Source organism: Typha latifolia, chromosome 5 (genome assembly GCF_019914945.1).
Source record: "Typha latifolia isolate L0001 chromosome 5, TyphaL0001v2, whole genome shotgun sequence".
NCBI classification, from domain to species: Eukaryota; Viridiplantae; Streptophyta; class Magnoliopsida; order Poales; family Typhaceae; genus Typha; species Typha latifolia.
In genome coordinates this window covers 2758655-2777549 of record NC_133090.1, presented here as the reverse complement: position 1 = coordinate 2777549, position 18895 = coordinate 2758655, and the positions used below count along the sequence as shown (strand labels likewise).

General features: G+C 34.9%; 2 protein-coding genes and 1 pseudogene across 2 annotated transcripts; all 3 read right to left on the bottom strand.

The window, feature by feature from the left end:
• Window positions 1-747: 747 nt before the first annotated feature.
• Window positions 748-9120, bottom strand: LOC140789358 (actin-related protein 2/3 complex subunit 1A-like). Its single transcript, XM_073139025.1, has 15 exons — window positions 8799-9120; window positions 7621-7706; window positions 6868-6944; window positions 6654-6748; window positions 5579-5648; window positions 4743-4812; window positions 3935-4008; window positions 3788-3830; window positions 2757-2838; window positions 2120-2208; window positions 1938-2023; window positions 1650-1710; window positions 1297-1403; window positions 1138-1196; window positions 748-1050 (listed from the first exon to the last, which is right to left on the bottom strand). Exons 1-15 carry the CDS (start codon window positions 8866-8868, stop codon window positions 1001-1003), a joined length of 1119 nt encoding a protein of 372 aa, XP_072995126.1. The 5' UTR covers window positions 8869-9120; the 3' UTR covers window positions 748-1000.
• A 403-nt stretch (window positions 9121-9523) lies between these two features.
• On the bottom strand, window positions 9524-11870 carry LOC140788961 (auxin-responsive protein IAA10). Its single transcript, XM_073138512.1, has 5 exons — window positions 11417-11870; window positions 10953-11227; window positions 10731-10833; window positions 10449-10510; window positions 9524-9952 (listed from the first exon to the last, which is right to left on the bottom strand). The coding sequence occupies exons 1-5, from the start codon at window positions 11770-11772 to the stop codon at window positions 9894-9896; spliced, it is 855 nt and encodes a 284-aa protein (XP_072994613.1). The 5' UTR covers window positions 11773-11870; the 3' UTR covers window positions 9524-9893.
• Window positions 11871-15555: 3685 nt separating this feature from the next.
• Window positions 15556-18639, bottom strand: LOC140788426 (3-ketoacyl-CoA thiolase 2, peroxisomal-like; annotated as a pseudogene).
• Window positions 18640-18895: the final 256 nt, after the last annotated feature.

Below are 18895 nucleotides of genomic sequence, written 5' to 3'. Positions count from 1 at the left end.
TAAAAAGTTCTCTCTAAAACATTAAAAAAAATAGAGGATTTAAAATTTTCTTTTAAGTCATTAATTGGGTTTCAAATCTTATATTTAGGTTTTAAAATAAATTATACGAGCAAAAATAAATAGGGGCAGACTAGAATAGTCAAAGACTCAGCCAAAATGTGCAGACTACAGTCCAACAAGGACTAGATTGTCAAAAAAACACAGGTAATTTGTAACACAGTACTTTGATCATCAAGATTGTTCCTGTCCATAAATGAAACATTTAGCATTTCATTGATAAAAGAAAAATGCAAGCAATCACCTTTTAGACCATTAGGCTGTGATTTTGCATCTACTTCACTAGAGCTGTTAAGTAGAAAACATCAAACTACCAGCCTAAATATGCCATACACTATCAGGAAGGCCACTCATCCATTAATGCAAACTGTTTCTGTATATTAACTGCAAATGAGTCATTAGATAAATTATAACTTGGTTGTAGAAAGTGAAAAGCACTGACCTTATTATACAGTGGAAATCAGCCTCACAAGTCCTCACCTGTGACAAGTGTTCTTACTCATCAGAAAGAAGATGCTCCTTTCTTCTTGCTACAGCATATTGACTACGCCATGTTCAATGGTATAGGCTACGACAATAACCAGACATAAAAAAGCACTCATTTCATATAGGTGATCTTGAATCTGAGAATCTGATATCAAATCTATCAATTTTCCCAATAATGGGATATTTTTGCTGTACAATGTCATAAACACCAAAATTTTCATTTTTACTGCTAACTGTACTAGTAATACACATGGACTGCAAGTCAAATACAACCATTATCAGTATTATATTACAATACTTCTGACTGAATAAGCTAAAAATAATAACTTTATAATGCTCTGTGTACAAATACAACAAAAAAGAAATTCATGACAAGGAACCCCCGAATGCTCTTCCCTTTTCCCTTCTCTTCATTGCCTCCATATGCATCAGTAAGATGGGTGATGGAGAAGATCTTTTATTTAACTTCTTTATCCAATTGCCAGACCACTATTTTACCATCCATCCCTATAATACAAGATGCAACATTCATAATTTGGTTTATGTAAATAAAAGAATTATAGAGAAAGATGAGAATAAATCAATTCCCCTAACCTGAAGTGCTGAAACGATTCACAGTGGCATCACCTGCTTTTCTCAAGGGTACGATACAACTGAAATATCCAGTTAAGACAATATAACATAATCTCAGTATCGGCATTAAAAGAGAACAAGAAAAAACAAGTAATAGGAAGTGCTCCAAAGGTACCATACTTTATGCAGTTCTCATGAGCACCACCCCGAGGCTTTGACAGTTCAACAGTGTCATTGCTTGTTCCTTGCCTTGATTGGCCATACAGCTTCCCAAGAGCTTCAGAGAACTGAAATATTACAATTCCTTTGGTTACTATTCTTCTATCAATGATTTAGAAGTTTACTCTTTCACCTTTTTTACCCTTTCTTTTAGTTTTTCCAGCTGGCCTTCGCGGGGTTGTGGAGTAGGAGCATAAAGAAGCAATTATATGATACAATGTAAATGTTTTAGTATAAGGCAATTAAAAATCCTAATGTCTTGCCTCAGTATGGTCCACAAAAGAAAAGGTTTAAACTGTATATATTAAACACACCTGTGAACCTTTTGAAGTTGACGGAGCTACTTTCCTCTCATCCAAGTATTTGACAAAGCTCCTGACATGAAAGAATAGAAAAGGAACTTGAGCAAGTTATTAACCAATTATGTGAAGAAAACAAGCAAAACCAGATGCAAGGGGAGCAAAGTGCCTCTAGATACACAAACCATCAATGCGATTATGCATTAACGATTATCTTAATTTGATCTGCAGCATGAAAATCATACAGAGAATTCGGCACTAAGATGAGCACTATGTTGTTTTTCATGAAATCCCATAACTTACCATAGTCCAGTTTCATCTGCAGTGAAGACCATAGGATTGCAGTCAAATCCCACACCAATGACCACCCTCTCAGAAAGAAAAAGGATCTGAAAAGTTTATTTTAGGTGAGCATATAAGCAGAGTTCATACTTATCAGAACTTTGAAGGTATAACGCTAAGTTGCGAAGAGAATGCTGACCCACATCACGGAGAGGTAGATCTCGCAAGGCTACATTTTGTGCAGAAGGAGAAGACTCGACGTCATCAATGAAATAAATCATAGAGTTGTGACCTGACAGTTTGACAAACAAAAATGTAGTCAATCTCAGTCAAATAATGGGAAACTACATTATGAAACCGATCTCTGAAAAAAAAAAATGAGACAGAAGACACTAGTTGCAGTTTCAATTTCATTGTAGATAGTCAAGTTTACTCAATAGAAACCTATTAGATATATAATCCATAGATATCCCGAATCAAATATTCTCACAACCAACTATCCAGTTTAAGTGATGTTCTGCACATTACAACACAAGACATACAAATTTTTTGAATGACAAGTAACCAGTGAAAATACAAATGATCAAGGGGTTCCAAAAATTAAGAGCAATATGAGATAGATAGGTAAATTACCAATTACTTTTTGCACCAAGGGATTGAACGGAGCCCCAAAATTTAGCAAGCATTATAAGTGCACTAGCATATTCTAAAACAGGTTTACTATTACATGTGATTTGTTAACATTGTCCTTACGACAAGACAAGGATGAAAGACTTTATCAAAATTTATGGAATACGGTCAACAGTAAATCAATGAAAAATAACTGGAGAAAGACCAAACCTGCATAAGCTAAGGTACTTCCATTTGGAGACCACCTTACACCAAATGTCCAAGTAACTGACAAATCAAGTTGTGCAATTTGCTGCTTTCAAATGACATAAAATGTTAGGTGAAGATCAATGACATGAATGACAGCTTATAATGAAAGATGCCAAAGTTCCTGAAAAGAATGATCTAAGATAATATCATCACAAGCATATACCCTTTGCAAAGTTCCAAAACCAAATTAAATTATCCAAAGGAATGTAAGAAATTAAGAACCACTGCTTGATCACATTTGATACATTGAAACACTTCATGAAGAATAAAAAGATTGTCGATAAGCATTAGCAATTCTCTCTACATGGTTGTAGAAATTCGACATTTTTCTGGAATCAATTTAACATGCAATGCTCACAATCACAATAGTACATTTAGAATCTGCCTTCCCTTCAAAATAGTAGATTGGACAAGTAGAATGTCCTTAATCATATAACTCTGAATCAAATCCACCCCTGAATGAAAAGTCTAGAAAACAATTTAAGAGAATGAAATCTACCATATACCTCTAAACAAGAAGTACAGAAAGTAATTGAAAGAAGGATGACATGCTTTCTTGATTAAAGAAGAATAGTTCCTTTCAAATACCTACCTACAAAGGGGAGATCCTTTGCATTTTAGCATCAACATATAACAACAACAAGAACAAGAAGCAATCCCAACTATTTGGAGTTGGCCAAATGATACTCCATTCAGGACTATTTAATGAATTTTTTTGCTACAATAAGTGATATCATGACTTTTCTTACAATTTTTAGTATCAACATATAGACAAAGAGAATAGATTAAAAGATTGTTACATTTTTCCATCTAGCAATTTGATTCTGGGGTTTGCTATCATGTGCAACAAACCACCAAAACCTAAGATGATTTAGTGCTTGTAATAGATTTGGTTGGGAAAATGAAACAGGAATGCTCTGGGCAAATGCCACAAGGTTTGGTTAATTAGCATATGACCTGAAAATAGCACAGAAAAGTAAAACATATCTAACCTCCCCAAACTTTATATCATTAGAAGAGCTTGCTCCAGACTCCCTGATTATGAGGACACAAGTCAGCAAGCTAGATAAATACCGTATATAAGTACAAGACAATAATATCCTTCAGACTTCTTGAGGATTATCAGATATTGTACTGACCTAATATCTACACCCTTAATATAAGTGGAGAAAACTCTGCATTTACCATCAGTTGACGTAGTTGCAAGAAGGATCTGCAGAATAAATAGAAGAGACAATGTCAAAACTAATCAAACATATATTTGCTCACTTTGGCGCAATAGTTAAGGAAACGCATGAAGGTCGATTGTTACTTTGTTATGTATCTAATTATTAGAATTTCTTTTTATGGATATGTTAATTAAAGCTGAAACTAGATAATTATCTACAAGCTTATGAGTTCAAAAGTAGATATGCTAGATTAGTGGCAATAACCATCATCCAAAGGATTTGTTTTCCAAAGGAAGATAATTATTTAGTGTTAAAGATCACAAGAGCTCGCTTGCAATAGTTCTCCCGAAAGTTAAATTTACTATTTGTAGAAAAGTTTCCCACTTCAACAGGTTCAATTTATGACTTCTAAATGAAGGTACATCAATAGTTTCTTTTTCATCTTTGACATCTTACTGTATCGTTTCTTCTGCTCCATATCTGATCTTCTCGGTCTTACAGGTATGCGAACTTTCATATATTTAAGAAGGCAATTATCAAGCCACTTCTGAGTGCAGCAACACATTATATGTGAAGTTGTCTATCAGAATGTCCAGAACTGTACCGATATTGTTAGCATTTCTTCATGATACCAATCAGATTGACCATGATTGACAGTAAGGAAATAGAAAAGATAGTTACCATATCTTCCAAAATGGTCCTTATGTATGAACATTGATACATAACTTAAGACAGAAATGTATAAGATGAACTAAAGATGAGAAAGAAAGAAACTTACATTGTTAGGATGCCAAGCGACACATGTCACAGAAGAATTGTGCTTTTTCCTGATTAGTTTACTAACCCACCTGGTGGAGGAAACAGCAATATAAAGTATGCTAAGTTAACTCCACTGTAGTTTGAATAGAAAAGTTATATACTTATATTCCCACCTGACTAATTTAACAAGGTGAGTCACTATCTGAGAAACATGTAGTCACATCGCAAAGAAGGTATTGGGTATAATGCTTTGGTTAAACATCTCGGCACCACAAATAGACATGGAAATAGAAAACTATCCAGTTTTTAGACTTATCAAGAAACAAATTAGGTGTTATATTTTCCAAAATGTAGTTTGAATATGAAAGATCAGTATTTTGATTCCCATAAAAGGAAATACCACATTTAAAGTTACATCATAAGAACAAATTGAGACAGATGCCAACTTACAAGGCGCAAGTTAATTTTAAGAAACTACTAGGTAAGCCACCCTATTTGAATGATAATCTTTGCAAGATTATTCACTTATGTGCCTTATGTATCAAACACATCAAAACCATGCATGTAGTTGCAATTACATAATTATAAGTAGAAGGTTAGTTGTTGCGATAATATTGATCTTCACTTTTAGGGATGCAATATTAGTTACTTAGACAAAAATGGTCTCAGAATCATCAAGAACCAGAAATGTTGCAAGATTTTGGTGTAGAACCACACCCATGTATATGACTCAAGGTTACTTCAGATTATGTCAGATTAAATTGATTAATTCTTCTATATATGCATGGCAGAATGTAAACTATATGCCTACAAACATTAAACAGAAATAGAGGAAATATATTGAAGGCCAGTTACCAGTTATTCTCTTGCTCATAGTAGCATATGCAAACAGACTTAGCTCCACTACCAACAGCAAACTTGTTTTCTGAAAAGGATGCATAAACTCATAAAACATACAGAAAAGAAATAGGTATTTCAATTCAAACGGCATGGTAAGTTAATTATTCAGCCATATCCTAAAGTTGATTCTGCTACTTATAACATGACACAAGAAACCTATTGCATTACATTCTCGCCTCTCATCTGCATTTGTTATTTTGGTATGCGAGTATCCACCAGTTTTATGCCATTTTTCTAGGTTTATCTATCAATACATAATAAACAGCCATTATTATCTATGTCTAGGTTAAATACATTCAACCTTACCAACATAAACATACATAGTTAGGAAAATTTTGGTGTAAATATTGTGCAACCTTAAGGTTATTAAATTAACATGTAACACTAGATATGTACCTCTTTGTAGACCTACTCATGATACTTCTACAAATGATATTACCTTATGGTAGTACTCCAATTAGTTTGGCATTGTCTTATAATAGCATATGAAACTGCAACAAAAGTCTGATGTTTGATTTAAAAAGAAAGGTACATAAGCTACCTCTAAGTTTTTCCACTAACATGCCAACTAATTCCAAATTGTTATACAGTGATGAAACATGGTTGAGATACCATAAGCCCTCTTTTAGTTATCAACTCACAGTAAAAGCCCATACACAGTTTGAGGTCACCTAATTTTAACCTGAATCACCATGCTAATCCTATTAATATTTCTTTTCCAAATAAATTGTGAAGGAATATAGCAGCTAAACATAGGGCCTCAGCATAAAAAACTAATTCACCTCCAAGAAATGGAATGGCTTAATGTTGTTCTAGTAATTAAATACCATTTATCCAAGAGAGCGGAAAGCAAGATAAGTAAACAATTAATATGTTACTGAGATCAATCAAAAAAGGTAGGAGAACAAGAAAGAAAAGCATATATATATATATATATATATATATATATATATATATATGTCTTAGAAGTCAATAATCAAACATACTATTCATGGTACACTGATCATATCCGTCAGCTTTCTAAAGGTACCTTTAGGACTCCACTGAACACATAAAGCAGCTCGGTTTAGCCTGAGAATGACAAGAGTAGGTACCCATTCAGATGCTTCTTGGCTCCAAACATATCTGCAAAAAGGACAAGAAAAAATAAATAGGCAGAAAGTGGGTTATCATCTCTTGTGTGTAATGAGAGCATGACTATTAGAAGTACAGATCCCGCATGCTATTGGCAGGTGGATACTTACGAATTCCGATCATGTGACACTGTAACAATTTTATTCGATCTTATGCTCCAGTCAATACCAGATATAATTTGATCATGCTGCAAGACATAGATGCATTAGTAATAACTCTGTTTCTTTAAAGAAATGACTATAATAATATGATTTAGATATAAGCAGCTAGTTGAATGTTTCCTTTCTTTGGGGTATTGACATTCTTTCAGAGTACAGTTATTAGCTGCTCTCACAAACTTTGGATTTCTAAGACTACATTTCCAAGTCAAATCAGAATCACGCTAGACGCAGTGGAGATGAATCCAAAATAATAAGATCACTTAACAAAGTTAGGCATTTTAAAGCAAAATCTTAATATCTTTATGCCTCACCTATATAAATGGCAAGTTTGGAAAAGTAAATTCATTCAGATATGAGGATTTCATATAGGATATTTAAGAGGTTATATGCACCAACCATTTATAGATTGTCAGTTATCTTATAACATATCTGATGCTTTAAATAGTTTCAGGACAACACAAATTGAAAAGTCATACTTGAAAACATAGATAAGAGTTACAGAAACACAAATTACAACTTATAGCTTCTACATGATCAATCTATCTTGTTTTATGCAAATCTCCATTAATGATATTATAAAAATTAAACAAAAATGGAAGCCAACGACAAAAAAATTATACATTTAAAGTCACTAATGTGCCATCTAGGCCAACTGTAACATATGTTACGCCATTAAAGAAATCGGCAAGAAACTAGCATTACCTTGTAAAGAACATGTACTTTCTCCCACTTGTCTGTAAATAGTTTATAGATATGTAATTCACTATTGTTCGGACAAAATGCAATCACTGCAAAAGAAAAAGATATCTTGTTTCAGTATAGTAACTAAGAATGAATCTAATTATTGTGTGGACAGAAATTGTCATATGACAGTAAATAAGCAAGATGCTCTATGTAGCACATTAATTTGAACACAAAAATATCAGGACAAAAAGAAAGCATTAAGAAGCATACTAAAGTAACACAAAAAAGCTGGAAAGAAGGAAATCAAGTAAGAAATCAATAATGTTCTACATGAGGTTCTTTCCATCCTGAAAGCAGTGAGATAGTTTGTATATTCCGTACTATGAGATGCACTAGAAAAAGAACATATAAGTGTTTTGCATGTTGTGCTTTCCAAGAATTATTCAAATCCATAAATCTACACGAGGATCAATAGTGGCAACAGCTACCCACCTAGAAGTAAATCATATTCCAAGCCAAGTTAAACAAGGAGTGGGACTTATTTAGCATCGGCACTGTAGTTCACATAATTGATTAGACATACGAAGAAGTTTGGGTAGCACAGAAGGCACTGCAACTCCAGGTTATTTCTCCTTCCAAATAACAATAATGTTGACAAGCTCAACATGAAAAATGGCTCCCAAACCTTGGCCTGAAACTCTTGTAAAGACAGACTCAACGATAGATTGGTTTTCCTTGGACGAAACAAATCTCCTTCATTTTTTTTTTATCTTTTTTCAATCTTAGTGCTTGTACCCTCCATAATTTTCTCCTCCTAATGCCATCTTATTCTTATTTCCTCTGCTATTCAACGGATATTACATAAATTTGATTGCTTTTTTAATTCATATCAACAAGATAATTTATAAATAATCTGTCATCGGTAGATCCTTTCGACTAAAGATTCCACATTCTAGAACGACAACTTCTAGCATTCTTGGCTTCTTTCTTCTCGCACAAAAATTAGCAATCTTTAACCAAGAGAAACATAAATCATCAAGCACGGATACAGATAAACGTACGATTCTGAGATCTACGATCTCTTATTAAAGGAAATCGAGATCTCCAAAGGTGGATAACACACACACACGCACAGAGAGAGAGAGAGAGAGAGAGAGAGAGAGAGAGAGAGAGAGAGAGAGAGAGAGAGAAGGTACTGGTTTGATCGGGGCTCCATGCATGGCAGGTGATGCACTCGGCGAATTGATGCACTGCGACCGCGGCCATTGCTTCACCGCGGTCTCCTCCTCCCCTGCCCTCTCTTCTCCTCTCTTATCCTTAAGTTTGGGAGAATGGCGCTGAGGAGGAACAGATCGAGATCGAGATAGAGATCAAGATCGAGATCGACGAGGGTTAGGGAAGGCGCAGAGAGAGGGAGTGAGAAGGGAAAGCAGCGGAGGAGCAACCTCGTTTTGTTTGCTCAAGCGTGCGTTTCCTAATGCTATTGTGTTGACTTGGGAACTCCTTTGGCATCCATTTTTGTTCTTATCGTTTTATTCGTATTTATTAGTTCTTCGTTAAAGAAATTATATTTGCTTTAATTCCCTTTTCCAATTTAATTTTTCTTTAATATTTTTTAAGATTTCACTCTCGTGATTAATGTTTTAGTTATCTATTTCGCCTAAGCTTCCATTGATATATTTTTTTTTATCTTTTATCCCATTAATGCTCCATAATTACAATAACTTTTTGAGTGCATAAATTGAAATTTACCCGTGTGATTTAACTCGATTTTGAGTTACCCCTAATTTCCCTGGAATTGAGAACTTACTCTATTGCTGAACCTTTCTGTTCTCCTTAAATATATGTTAATAGAAACAACACTTGCTACAAAAGAATCCAACTTTTCATTATGTGATTTTGCAACACCAGGCATCATGGATTATGCAAAAGCAAGTCATCTCTCAAAACAGTGAAGTAGAAGCATACATATTTACAATGATGGAAGCAGCAGGAAATACATGAGTTATAATTTTGGAGCACTAAACTACAGCAAAACATATTGGTGTGACTAAAAAATCACCCATCAATAGGAGCACATCCCAATAATAGGGAGCACCAAGGGGGCAAAACCCAAAAAGAAACAAACAAATGTACAGCAGTGTGAGCAATCTAAGGGTTGACAAGAGAAAACTTGCTCTCATTTATATCTCTTATATCTATATATATATGTTCCAGTCCTTGCCTCCTTTCTATGCCCAAGTTCTGGTTGCTTCATCTCCTCTGGGATTAGCTTGGTTGTGATCTGGCCTTTAGGAAGGCTTGCTTGTTATTAAACCAACAGACTTGCCAGAAGAGTGAAACCTTGGGGCTGCAGAGATAGCTACCAAATTAGAGAATCATAGGTGCAATAGAAAAGGAGTCATGATATGCTGAATGAGCAGAAGAAACTAGTTTTTATGATATGCCATGTCTTTTGATGCATTCTCAAACGAATTGTGCATGTAGTGAAAATTAATCAGAGATTCAGAATCACATATGCTCTCTCCTTTGCGAGATTCGGTGCCAACTAAAGGAGTCATGCTATGACAATTGAATTAAAGCTGCTATTTTATGGCATGACATGTTTTCTGATGCATTCTCAAATGAATCATGTCAATGATAAAACACAATTAGAATCACATCTCTTCTCCTTGAAAGATAGGCCAGCTAGCAAGGATGAGTAAGCGCCAATCTGCACTAGTGTTAAGGATTTGTATTATAATACCCAAGTTAGCATCAATCCATCAGCAAGTAAAATAAGTAGGACTATAATTGCGAGAAACATAGTCTGCAAAAACAAGATTTGACTGAAGTTTGGGACTTACTAAGTCCGCTAGCCTCAAAAGTCCTCATGATTCTAAGTCTCTTGACGGTGTCCAAGAACATTCTGCATGTAAGATTGGGATATATTAGTCACAAGAACATTGCATAAGAAGTCAAAACATAAGGGAAAGAAAAATACGAATCAAGAGCTGAATGTATCAGATTACAAGCTAGGAGGATAAAAGTAAGAACATCCATCACAACTATAAATTATTAGCTAGTTTGATACTATTATCAATCATTGGCAAGTTCTGATGCCAATAGAGAGTGGGAAGGAGGCTTACTCCCAGGGGACATCTCCAACCAGCATCCAGTCTCCTTCTCTGTCTTCATAAGTGAGCGCAAACCCTGAGGATCCATCCAATAGCTTCGAGGCCTTAGCACCATCTGCAACATCCAAACTTATCAATTCAAAAGAACCAATCGAACCCATTCTTTTTTTTTCCGCTTTTACTCCTTTGAATTAAAGATCAAATCTTTGCATGCAAATTAGAACAGAGACTTACGGAAAGAGGAACCAGGAGCAATGGTTGGCTTAAGAAACATGAGTTCAAGGGAGAAAGCAAGGCTTTCATAGGATTGATGGGCACTAAGGTCCACCTTCCTGCCAATAGGATCTCCGTCCATATTAACCTTGACAAAGAGAGAAGAACCCACCAAGCTTCGCGCTTTCTTCTCCCCATTACTTTCCTTAGAGATGTTGCTAATGTTATCCTTGGATAGGTTGGATAAGCTATTCATCCTGAATGATCTTATAGGAGGCCATCCCACTACCGCCTGACTGCTTCCCGAAAAAAAAAACAAACAAATAGAAATCTTTCAACATTAATTTACTTAGATTGATGACTGAGATTTCAATGCTAGCATTAAAAATTTAGCATGAGAGAAAAAGAGAAACAACAAGTGGAAGAATAAAAGAGAGAAACTAATTGGAGATTTGGGGGACTGAGGGGAAGGAGAAAGAGCTCACCTGGGTGGGTGAGAGGATCCAATAGCTCTCTTGTTCTCGGACACCGCGGAGGCGGACGACGAGGAGACGGACGAGTTCGGCGACGAAACCGGCGAGGAGCGCGACTTCGCGGCCGGGGAAGGGAAGTCCTTCGCCGTAAGAATCCGGCATCCCATCCCTAATGGCGCCGACTTCAAGGCGGCAACCTTCTTCCCCCCCAAACCCAATCTTAGCTCTAACTCCTCCTCCTCCTCCTCCTCCTCCTCCACCACCACCACCAGCAGCTGTCTTTCTTCCAACTTCTCCTCCACCTCCGCCGCGGCCGTCATCGAGCCCGACGAGGCGACACCCCCGGTGAACTCACTGAGTCCTCTCATATCCCCTTCTCTCTCTACTCCCTAATCTTTCGTCTGAGCTAGTAAAAGGAGAGCGGAAGAAGAGAGCGGTGACGGGATCCGTTTAAAGCACGGGGACTTCTGGTGGGTCTAAAAGCGAAGGGTCCCGCCTTAACCGCACCCGCCATTTTCTTAAAAACGCATGGTTGGCTCTTTCTTGGTGGGGTCCCGCGTGGGTGGGAAAGTGTGTTTAAACAAAACGGTCGCCGAAAGATACCTACCGATAAAAAACGCCGGTTGGACGAGCGGTGGTGGGACCAATCCAATTACCACTACCTGAAAACGCCAACAACCTCACAGTAGCTGCCACGTGTAAGATTAATCATAATGGAATCTTTACGTATGTCTTCTTGCCAGGAAATTTCTTTAAAATAAAAAATATAAATATAAATCTTAAATTCTTGCTCATGTTATTATATAAACTATTATAGATACTAAAAAAAAATTTATTTATGAAAAATAACTGGGGGATATATATTGGCATTTAATGTGATCAAAGATACCAAGATTAAAATTAGAGAACTGGTGTTTTATAAACAATTTGTTTATGGTAAGAATAATTAACAAGGCTATGCCAATATAATTTCCCTTAAAAATATCCTCTACCACCATAATCAAGTGGTTTAATTTGATAAGCATTTATTAACCTGGGATTATTGTGACTGGGAGGAATAGAATAATTGTGATATTAGTGGTCCAAATCAAACAGCTAAGGTGCTGTTACCTGTGATGTTAACCTATTCCCTTTGTAATTAGACAGGAGTAAGCAAAAGAAAGATGATGTCTGCTCAAAGACTAGTGCAAGAGTGGGAGACTGCTCTCTCCATGTACTTCCATAAATAAATAATAATTAAATAAGATCTTATATTTTCCATAGATATATTTTGAGATAAGTAAATCACTTGGTTCTATTTTAGTAATAAAAACTAAAAAAATATATTAAAAAAAAGTAATTTTAATGTGTCTCGATCTTTAATTTAGGTAAAAAAAAAAAGAAGAAGTAATTTTTATATTATTTTAGATAATTTTGTAATCTATTAAAAATTCACCAATTATTTTACAAAAAATAAAAAGGAAATGAAAAAGAATCCAAATTATTAACGGATTCAGAGACAGGCCGACAGGAGTGGGGCCCGCGATCTATTGTATCACGTGAGAACTGTTGGCTCACGTGAGCCGACAAGTACGAACACTGCTTGGATTTGTTGGGATAATTCCTAATTAAATCTAAGAAGAAGTAGCTTTAAAGTCCGAAAAATTATGCTCGTAGGATTGCTATGAGTATCCACGATAGCCGTCCGATTGAATGGTCGTACGATTAACTTTATGCGCGTAGATGGAAGATAGAATCGAAGTAGCCATCGATATGCGGGCGGCGTCGAGGAGGAGGGGAACAGGAACAAAGCCACCGCCCAATGTTGGGGCCCATCTTAAGATTAATGATGAGCCCAAGATAGGCACACTAATTAAAGTTTTCTTTTTCTTTTTAAAAGTATTTAATTTATTTTGAAACTTAAATATGAAACTAGGTGTATTTAATCGGACAGTAGTTTTTAAATATAAGTTATATTATTTTTCCGCTTATGTGAAAATTTAATGTAGTTACATAGATTGTTAAGTTTTATGGGATGAAATTTTTCTCCTAAATTTAAATCACATGAATCGAAAAGTAACTTATGTTTTTGTTTTGGATGAGACCTAGCAGTTTATTTAGCGACTTTTAAATTTTTACATAAGTTGCTTAATTAGAAAGCGACTACTTATAATTGAAAGTTGCTATAATTAATTTCCTATTTAAATTTTAAAAATGTGCTATAGATGCGTGAAAAAGAGTTTGGAATCTTACATTTATGGATTTATTTTTCCCAAAAAATTCTTTGAATCTTTAGTCGTTCGTTTGGAGTTAAAATTGTTCAGTCAAAATATATTTACGCTCTTTTTTTTAGAAAAAATACTCAGTTGTCTAATCTATATATATATCCAACTATCGACATGATTTATAAAAGAATTAAGAAGCATTTAAATAACACATAACTTTTTAGTAACGACTAATGCCTTATCTTTGAGGTATTTATAGCCGGACTATTCATTTCTTTCTATAATTTTTATATTGTAAATAAAAAGGATTAGGTTAGAAGTAGCCCCAAGACATGATATTAATTTTAAAAAATCACTATAATATAGGATGTTGCTTATAGGTTTCTCTTAAAAATTTTAAAACCATGTGCTTAATGTATTAGGAAGGATAAGTCTTCTTTTAATATCATTTTTATTAGAATATAAAATATAAATATTATTGTACTTTATAACTTAAGATTTTACAATCGTTAGTGAGTTATCGTAATATCAAGGTAAAAGTTTTGAGTTCTTATCATGTTCGGCATATCTATTATTTAAAATATAAAAAAAAATTATATGACTGTCAATAAAAACTTTTCAAATATAATATTTGTTAAATATCATAATTATTTTAAATCTAACTAATCACAATTTAAACTGAATTTATATAACAAAATTACTATTTTGTATAAATTGCTTAAAACAATTTGAAAGCTATCTAATATTAGATAGATATCATTATACAAGAAAAGAAGGATCTCAAGTTTTGCACTCTAATTTCAAGAAATAAGGGTATTTTAGTCATTAACTTTGATAACTATCTATTAGGAATATCATGTAAATATTCTGTCAAAAATCAACCAATAATGGCAATTGTGAAAGAGTCAATAGACTCTAATGGCAGTTCTAATATTTAAAAAATATATACTGACAATTATGATGTTTTTAAATACTCCAGCAACAATAATGTAAAGAACCCTGAAATATAAATCTCTGCATAGTTCATTCAAATTTATTTTTTAGACTCATCAAGATGCTTCAAACCCAAAAATGAGAAAAAGTATTTAAACATAAAATAATAAAATTATTATTTTCTAACCGTTTTAAACTCTTAGAGTAGTCGATAAGTTAACGGTCTTGCCTCAAAGTATCAAATTCTCTCCTTTCAGCGGCTTAATCTTGCGCAATACCATTCCTTGTTCTTGAAGCAAGACTTCTATGACTTCTCTCTCAGGCCAACAATAAAATGCGAATATAAAGTCCAATTGCCTACAAATTTACAACAAGAGAGCATCAAAAGATGCAGGAGTTGCTGATAAATTTCAGGAATATTCTTTCTGTCTGCCTTCATTTGCATCCTCCCACTAAACAAATTAAGCCAAAAAAAGTGCAAGAGAACATCCCCCAGATATAAAACACAAACACACATGTAAAAGGGAATAAGATTCTCTCATTAGAACTCTATCTATTTCTGCACATAATACAAGGAACTCAAGATGTTTCAATTCATTGCTTTTGTTAAGCATAGGAATTCCACTGGCTTAATTTAAAAGTTATACCCATATTCTGGCTGTGTAGCTACTCAAAAGGATGGATTGGAATATTCTCTTATACTTTTATCTTCTCTGTTATAGGACTAGGTTCTAAGAAATTTCTTGTTCTTGACTATTCTATGAACACACACACACAAGGGGTTATCTTATCTTTTATCCATATGAGACTGTTGTATATGATCATGAATTACTCTCATTTGCATACCTAGTTGAAGATTTGGAGCACACAAAGCATAATTTAAGTTGATGGCATACATTATCCACTTTTATTTCATATACTTCAGAGTCATCTACCAAATGCAACTGGCTTTACTAATCTATGCTAGCTTAATGTCATGGCATCACTTGGCAGCAAGTTGTGAGACAGGATACCTCAGGGATCAGTTATTTCAACACTGCCGCCTCTTTCAAAGACGGCAGCAGCCCCTATTCTTGAGCCTGCATATGCAAGAATACACTAAATTCTAGCTCAATCAACATATGCATGTATTCATGAGTATAAATGTTTGTCAGAGAGATCTATTGACATTGTAACAACACCATATCCGAAGCCTTTTCCCCAATGGTTCATTTCATTCAACAGAGCTACCGACACAGCGAGTGCCGATGAATAAGAGAAGAAGTATCAAATTCAAACCAAGTAGCCACATCAAGATTTGGATTCAGTTCAATTAAAATAACATTTGTGTTCTATATAACATTCTAGCTTTGAAATCTATAGACCAAGTAGAACATGTATTTCGATTAATAAAGGATGTCACTACTCATGCAATGTGGTTAATCCTTCTTGCTATTGGTTGTGATCATGTAACTAATAATTAACACAACTACTAATATTTCATTTAGAAAAAACAATTAATTTCCTAACATAACTTTAATTGCATTCAGAAAAGTCTAATAACATATGTGGAAGAACATGATAAAAATCATGTACCCGTTGCACCCAATGGATGCCCCAGAGCAATCGCACTTCCGTTTATGTTTACTTTAGCATGATTCACCTGCAGCTTCTTGCAACGGTAAACAGATTGGGAGGCAAAACCTTACACAACAGGAATGTTTAGACGTTGATGGAATGCGAGATAATAATGTCAAAACACTAGTAGTGTAAACATTCACCTCATTTCGATCAAAGAGATCAATATCTTTAATTAGAAGATCAGCACATTTTACTTGTGTTTTGAGATTATTATCTCAAAACACAAGTAGTGTTTACACATTCACCTCATTTCGATCAAAGAGATCAATATCTTTAATCAGAAGATCAGCACATTTTACTTGTGTTTTGAGATAATAATGTCAAAACACAAGTAGTGTAAACATTCACCTCATTTAGATCAAAGAGATCAATATCTTTAATCAGAAGATCAGCACATTTTACTGCAGCAGGTACTGCAACTGTAAGAACAGGATCCACTCCAACTGCAGCAAAGCTCCTACAAAGAGCAGGAAGTAGATGTATCAGAATCATTCTTTAAATGTTATAAGAAAAAAATTCAGCTACATACAGCAGTAAATGATTGGCAAAAGTACTTACAACAATGTTGAGGCTAAAATGTAGGTGGAGATATGCAAGAGACTCCCAAAAATCTAAAATAAGTTATAAATAACATTTCCAAGAGAGTGGATATTAACCTGAAAACACTGAGCACTGGAAGCCCTTTCCTTGTCGCTATGTCTTTCCTCATGAGGAGGATTGCTGCAGCACCATCACTTATCTGACAAGAATTACCTATAAAATGTCTACCGGATTATAAATTTATGATTATATAACCAGATGAAGATGGAGTAAAATGCCTATGAGATTCAACCTGCACATAGATTTTGAGGTAATAGTTTTAACAACATTGGAAAGGAGAAACACCAACAAGAAAAACCAATAAAATCTAGATTGATAAAACTCACAGCAGCCTGATCTTGTTCCTTTGGGGTTACACCAAACCAATCTGCTACATTATCTAAAGTAATTCCCAAGGGTAATTGACAATCCTCTGCTTGCCTGAACAAACTTACCTAAAGCATTAAGTTAAACATTATAAGAGAGTTATCTGCATATTTTCCTCATTTGCATGTTATTAATGCATTTTGGATTCTTCAATCCGTCCCAAGATACTGAATTTACTACTGGAGATTCTAAACCAGCACCAATTCCTTCATTTATTAAGCAAAATGGTGGAGTCAGCGAGCTATAAAGTAAGTAAACATGAGAGTCTGAGACAAAGTGAGTTTTCAGGGAAGTTTAACCAATGCCATAGAATCCAGATTGTATAGAAGCTGCAACATCAGCAATTGCTTGAAGTCTGGACAAGCATTGATGATTCATAGTTCAAACAGGAACAGTTTCTGTATGACCATAGAAGAGATCAAGAAAAAAGAACACAACTCATACCAGATAAGGAAGTCTAAGTACCTGGGAAACCAGCATAAAAAGCTCCTTTCTGCATTTCAGTTGCTCTATGAGCGTCTGGTCCCAGGTCTGTACCAATCGCAATATCACTGACTTCTACTGGATTCAGTTTAGTCTTCTCCAAACATGCCTGAATTTAAAATAAAAAGTATAAGAAAAGGAGCAGAGAGGGTTATCCTTAAATAAGATAAACCAAAATAGTATATAGCAATACCAAATTTACTATATAAAAGCCAGTAGTTGCTATGTCATATTGACAAACCTTGAGAACAGCAGCTAGTAGGTCCTCAGGATATGCATCTTTGGAACCTCCTGTGCTTGCCTTGATCAAACTTAGATGATCAATGTCGAAATACTATTTCTTCAGCACAATCCTCTTTGGTTTCATGCATTAGACATTGCCAATTTCGATAACGAGCAATACAAGACAAGCATAACTAGAAATTAAATAAGAGGATAAATTAATCCTAATGAAAAGAAGTTTGTGGGAGAGTGATTAGGATTCCTCCAAGTTTGCATCCTAGTGGTAACTAAAACAAATTTAGAAACACACATCTTCTTTTAAAAAATAGAAGAATACATACACTGTACTCTAATTTGGTTGGCAGAGATAAAATTAGCTATAGAATTCATCATTAAAGAAGAAGACTTACGCAACAACAACGAGCATCGTCTCCATTAAAACGCTACTCTGGTATGCCATGCCATTCTCGGAGACACAAACAGAAGCCTGCACATAACAAAGAAGAACTCTCATAAAAAAAAAGCAAGAAAGAAGAAATGTTTTATCATACAAACAGCAGTATCTACGCTAAGAAATGGATTACCGAGATCGATGATGAATGATCCGAGGAAGGCGAAGACTGGTGGTTGGAGGTGATGAAGGAGGAATCCTTGCCAGTTGATGGATTTCTCCCTCCATCATTCTTTGTATCATAGAGGAGATGAATGGGGTTCCTTTCATCTTCTTTGTTTTGTGGAAGTGGCGGGAAGCGGTTATGTTGTTATATGAAGAGCGGTACAGGACGGCAATAGACCTATCGTCCGCATGCCCGCATAGTATTTCCCTGCGGTTAAAGGGTTAGAAGTACTACGTGGAGAGAGAGTGGATGAGCTGGACTTTGCCACCTGTCCTCATCTTTAGTATCTGATTTTTTTAAAATTTTTTATTGCGGCGGCTGCTCCACTCAGCTTTTGTCATTAAAAAGCCCAATGCAAAAGTTCGACCCTCTCTAAATACAAAAATTCAACACTCTAAATACAAAAATATTTAAACTTTGTCAAATTTGAACCAACTTATTAAGTC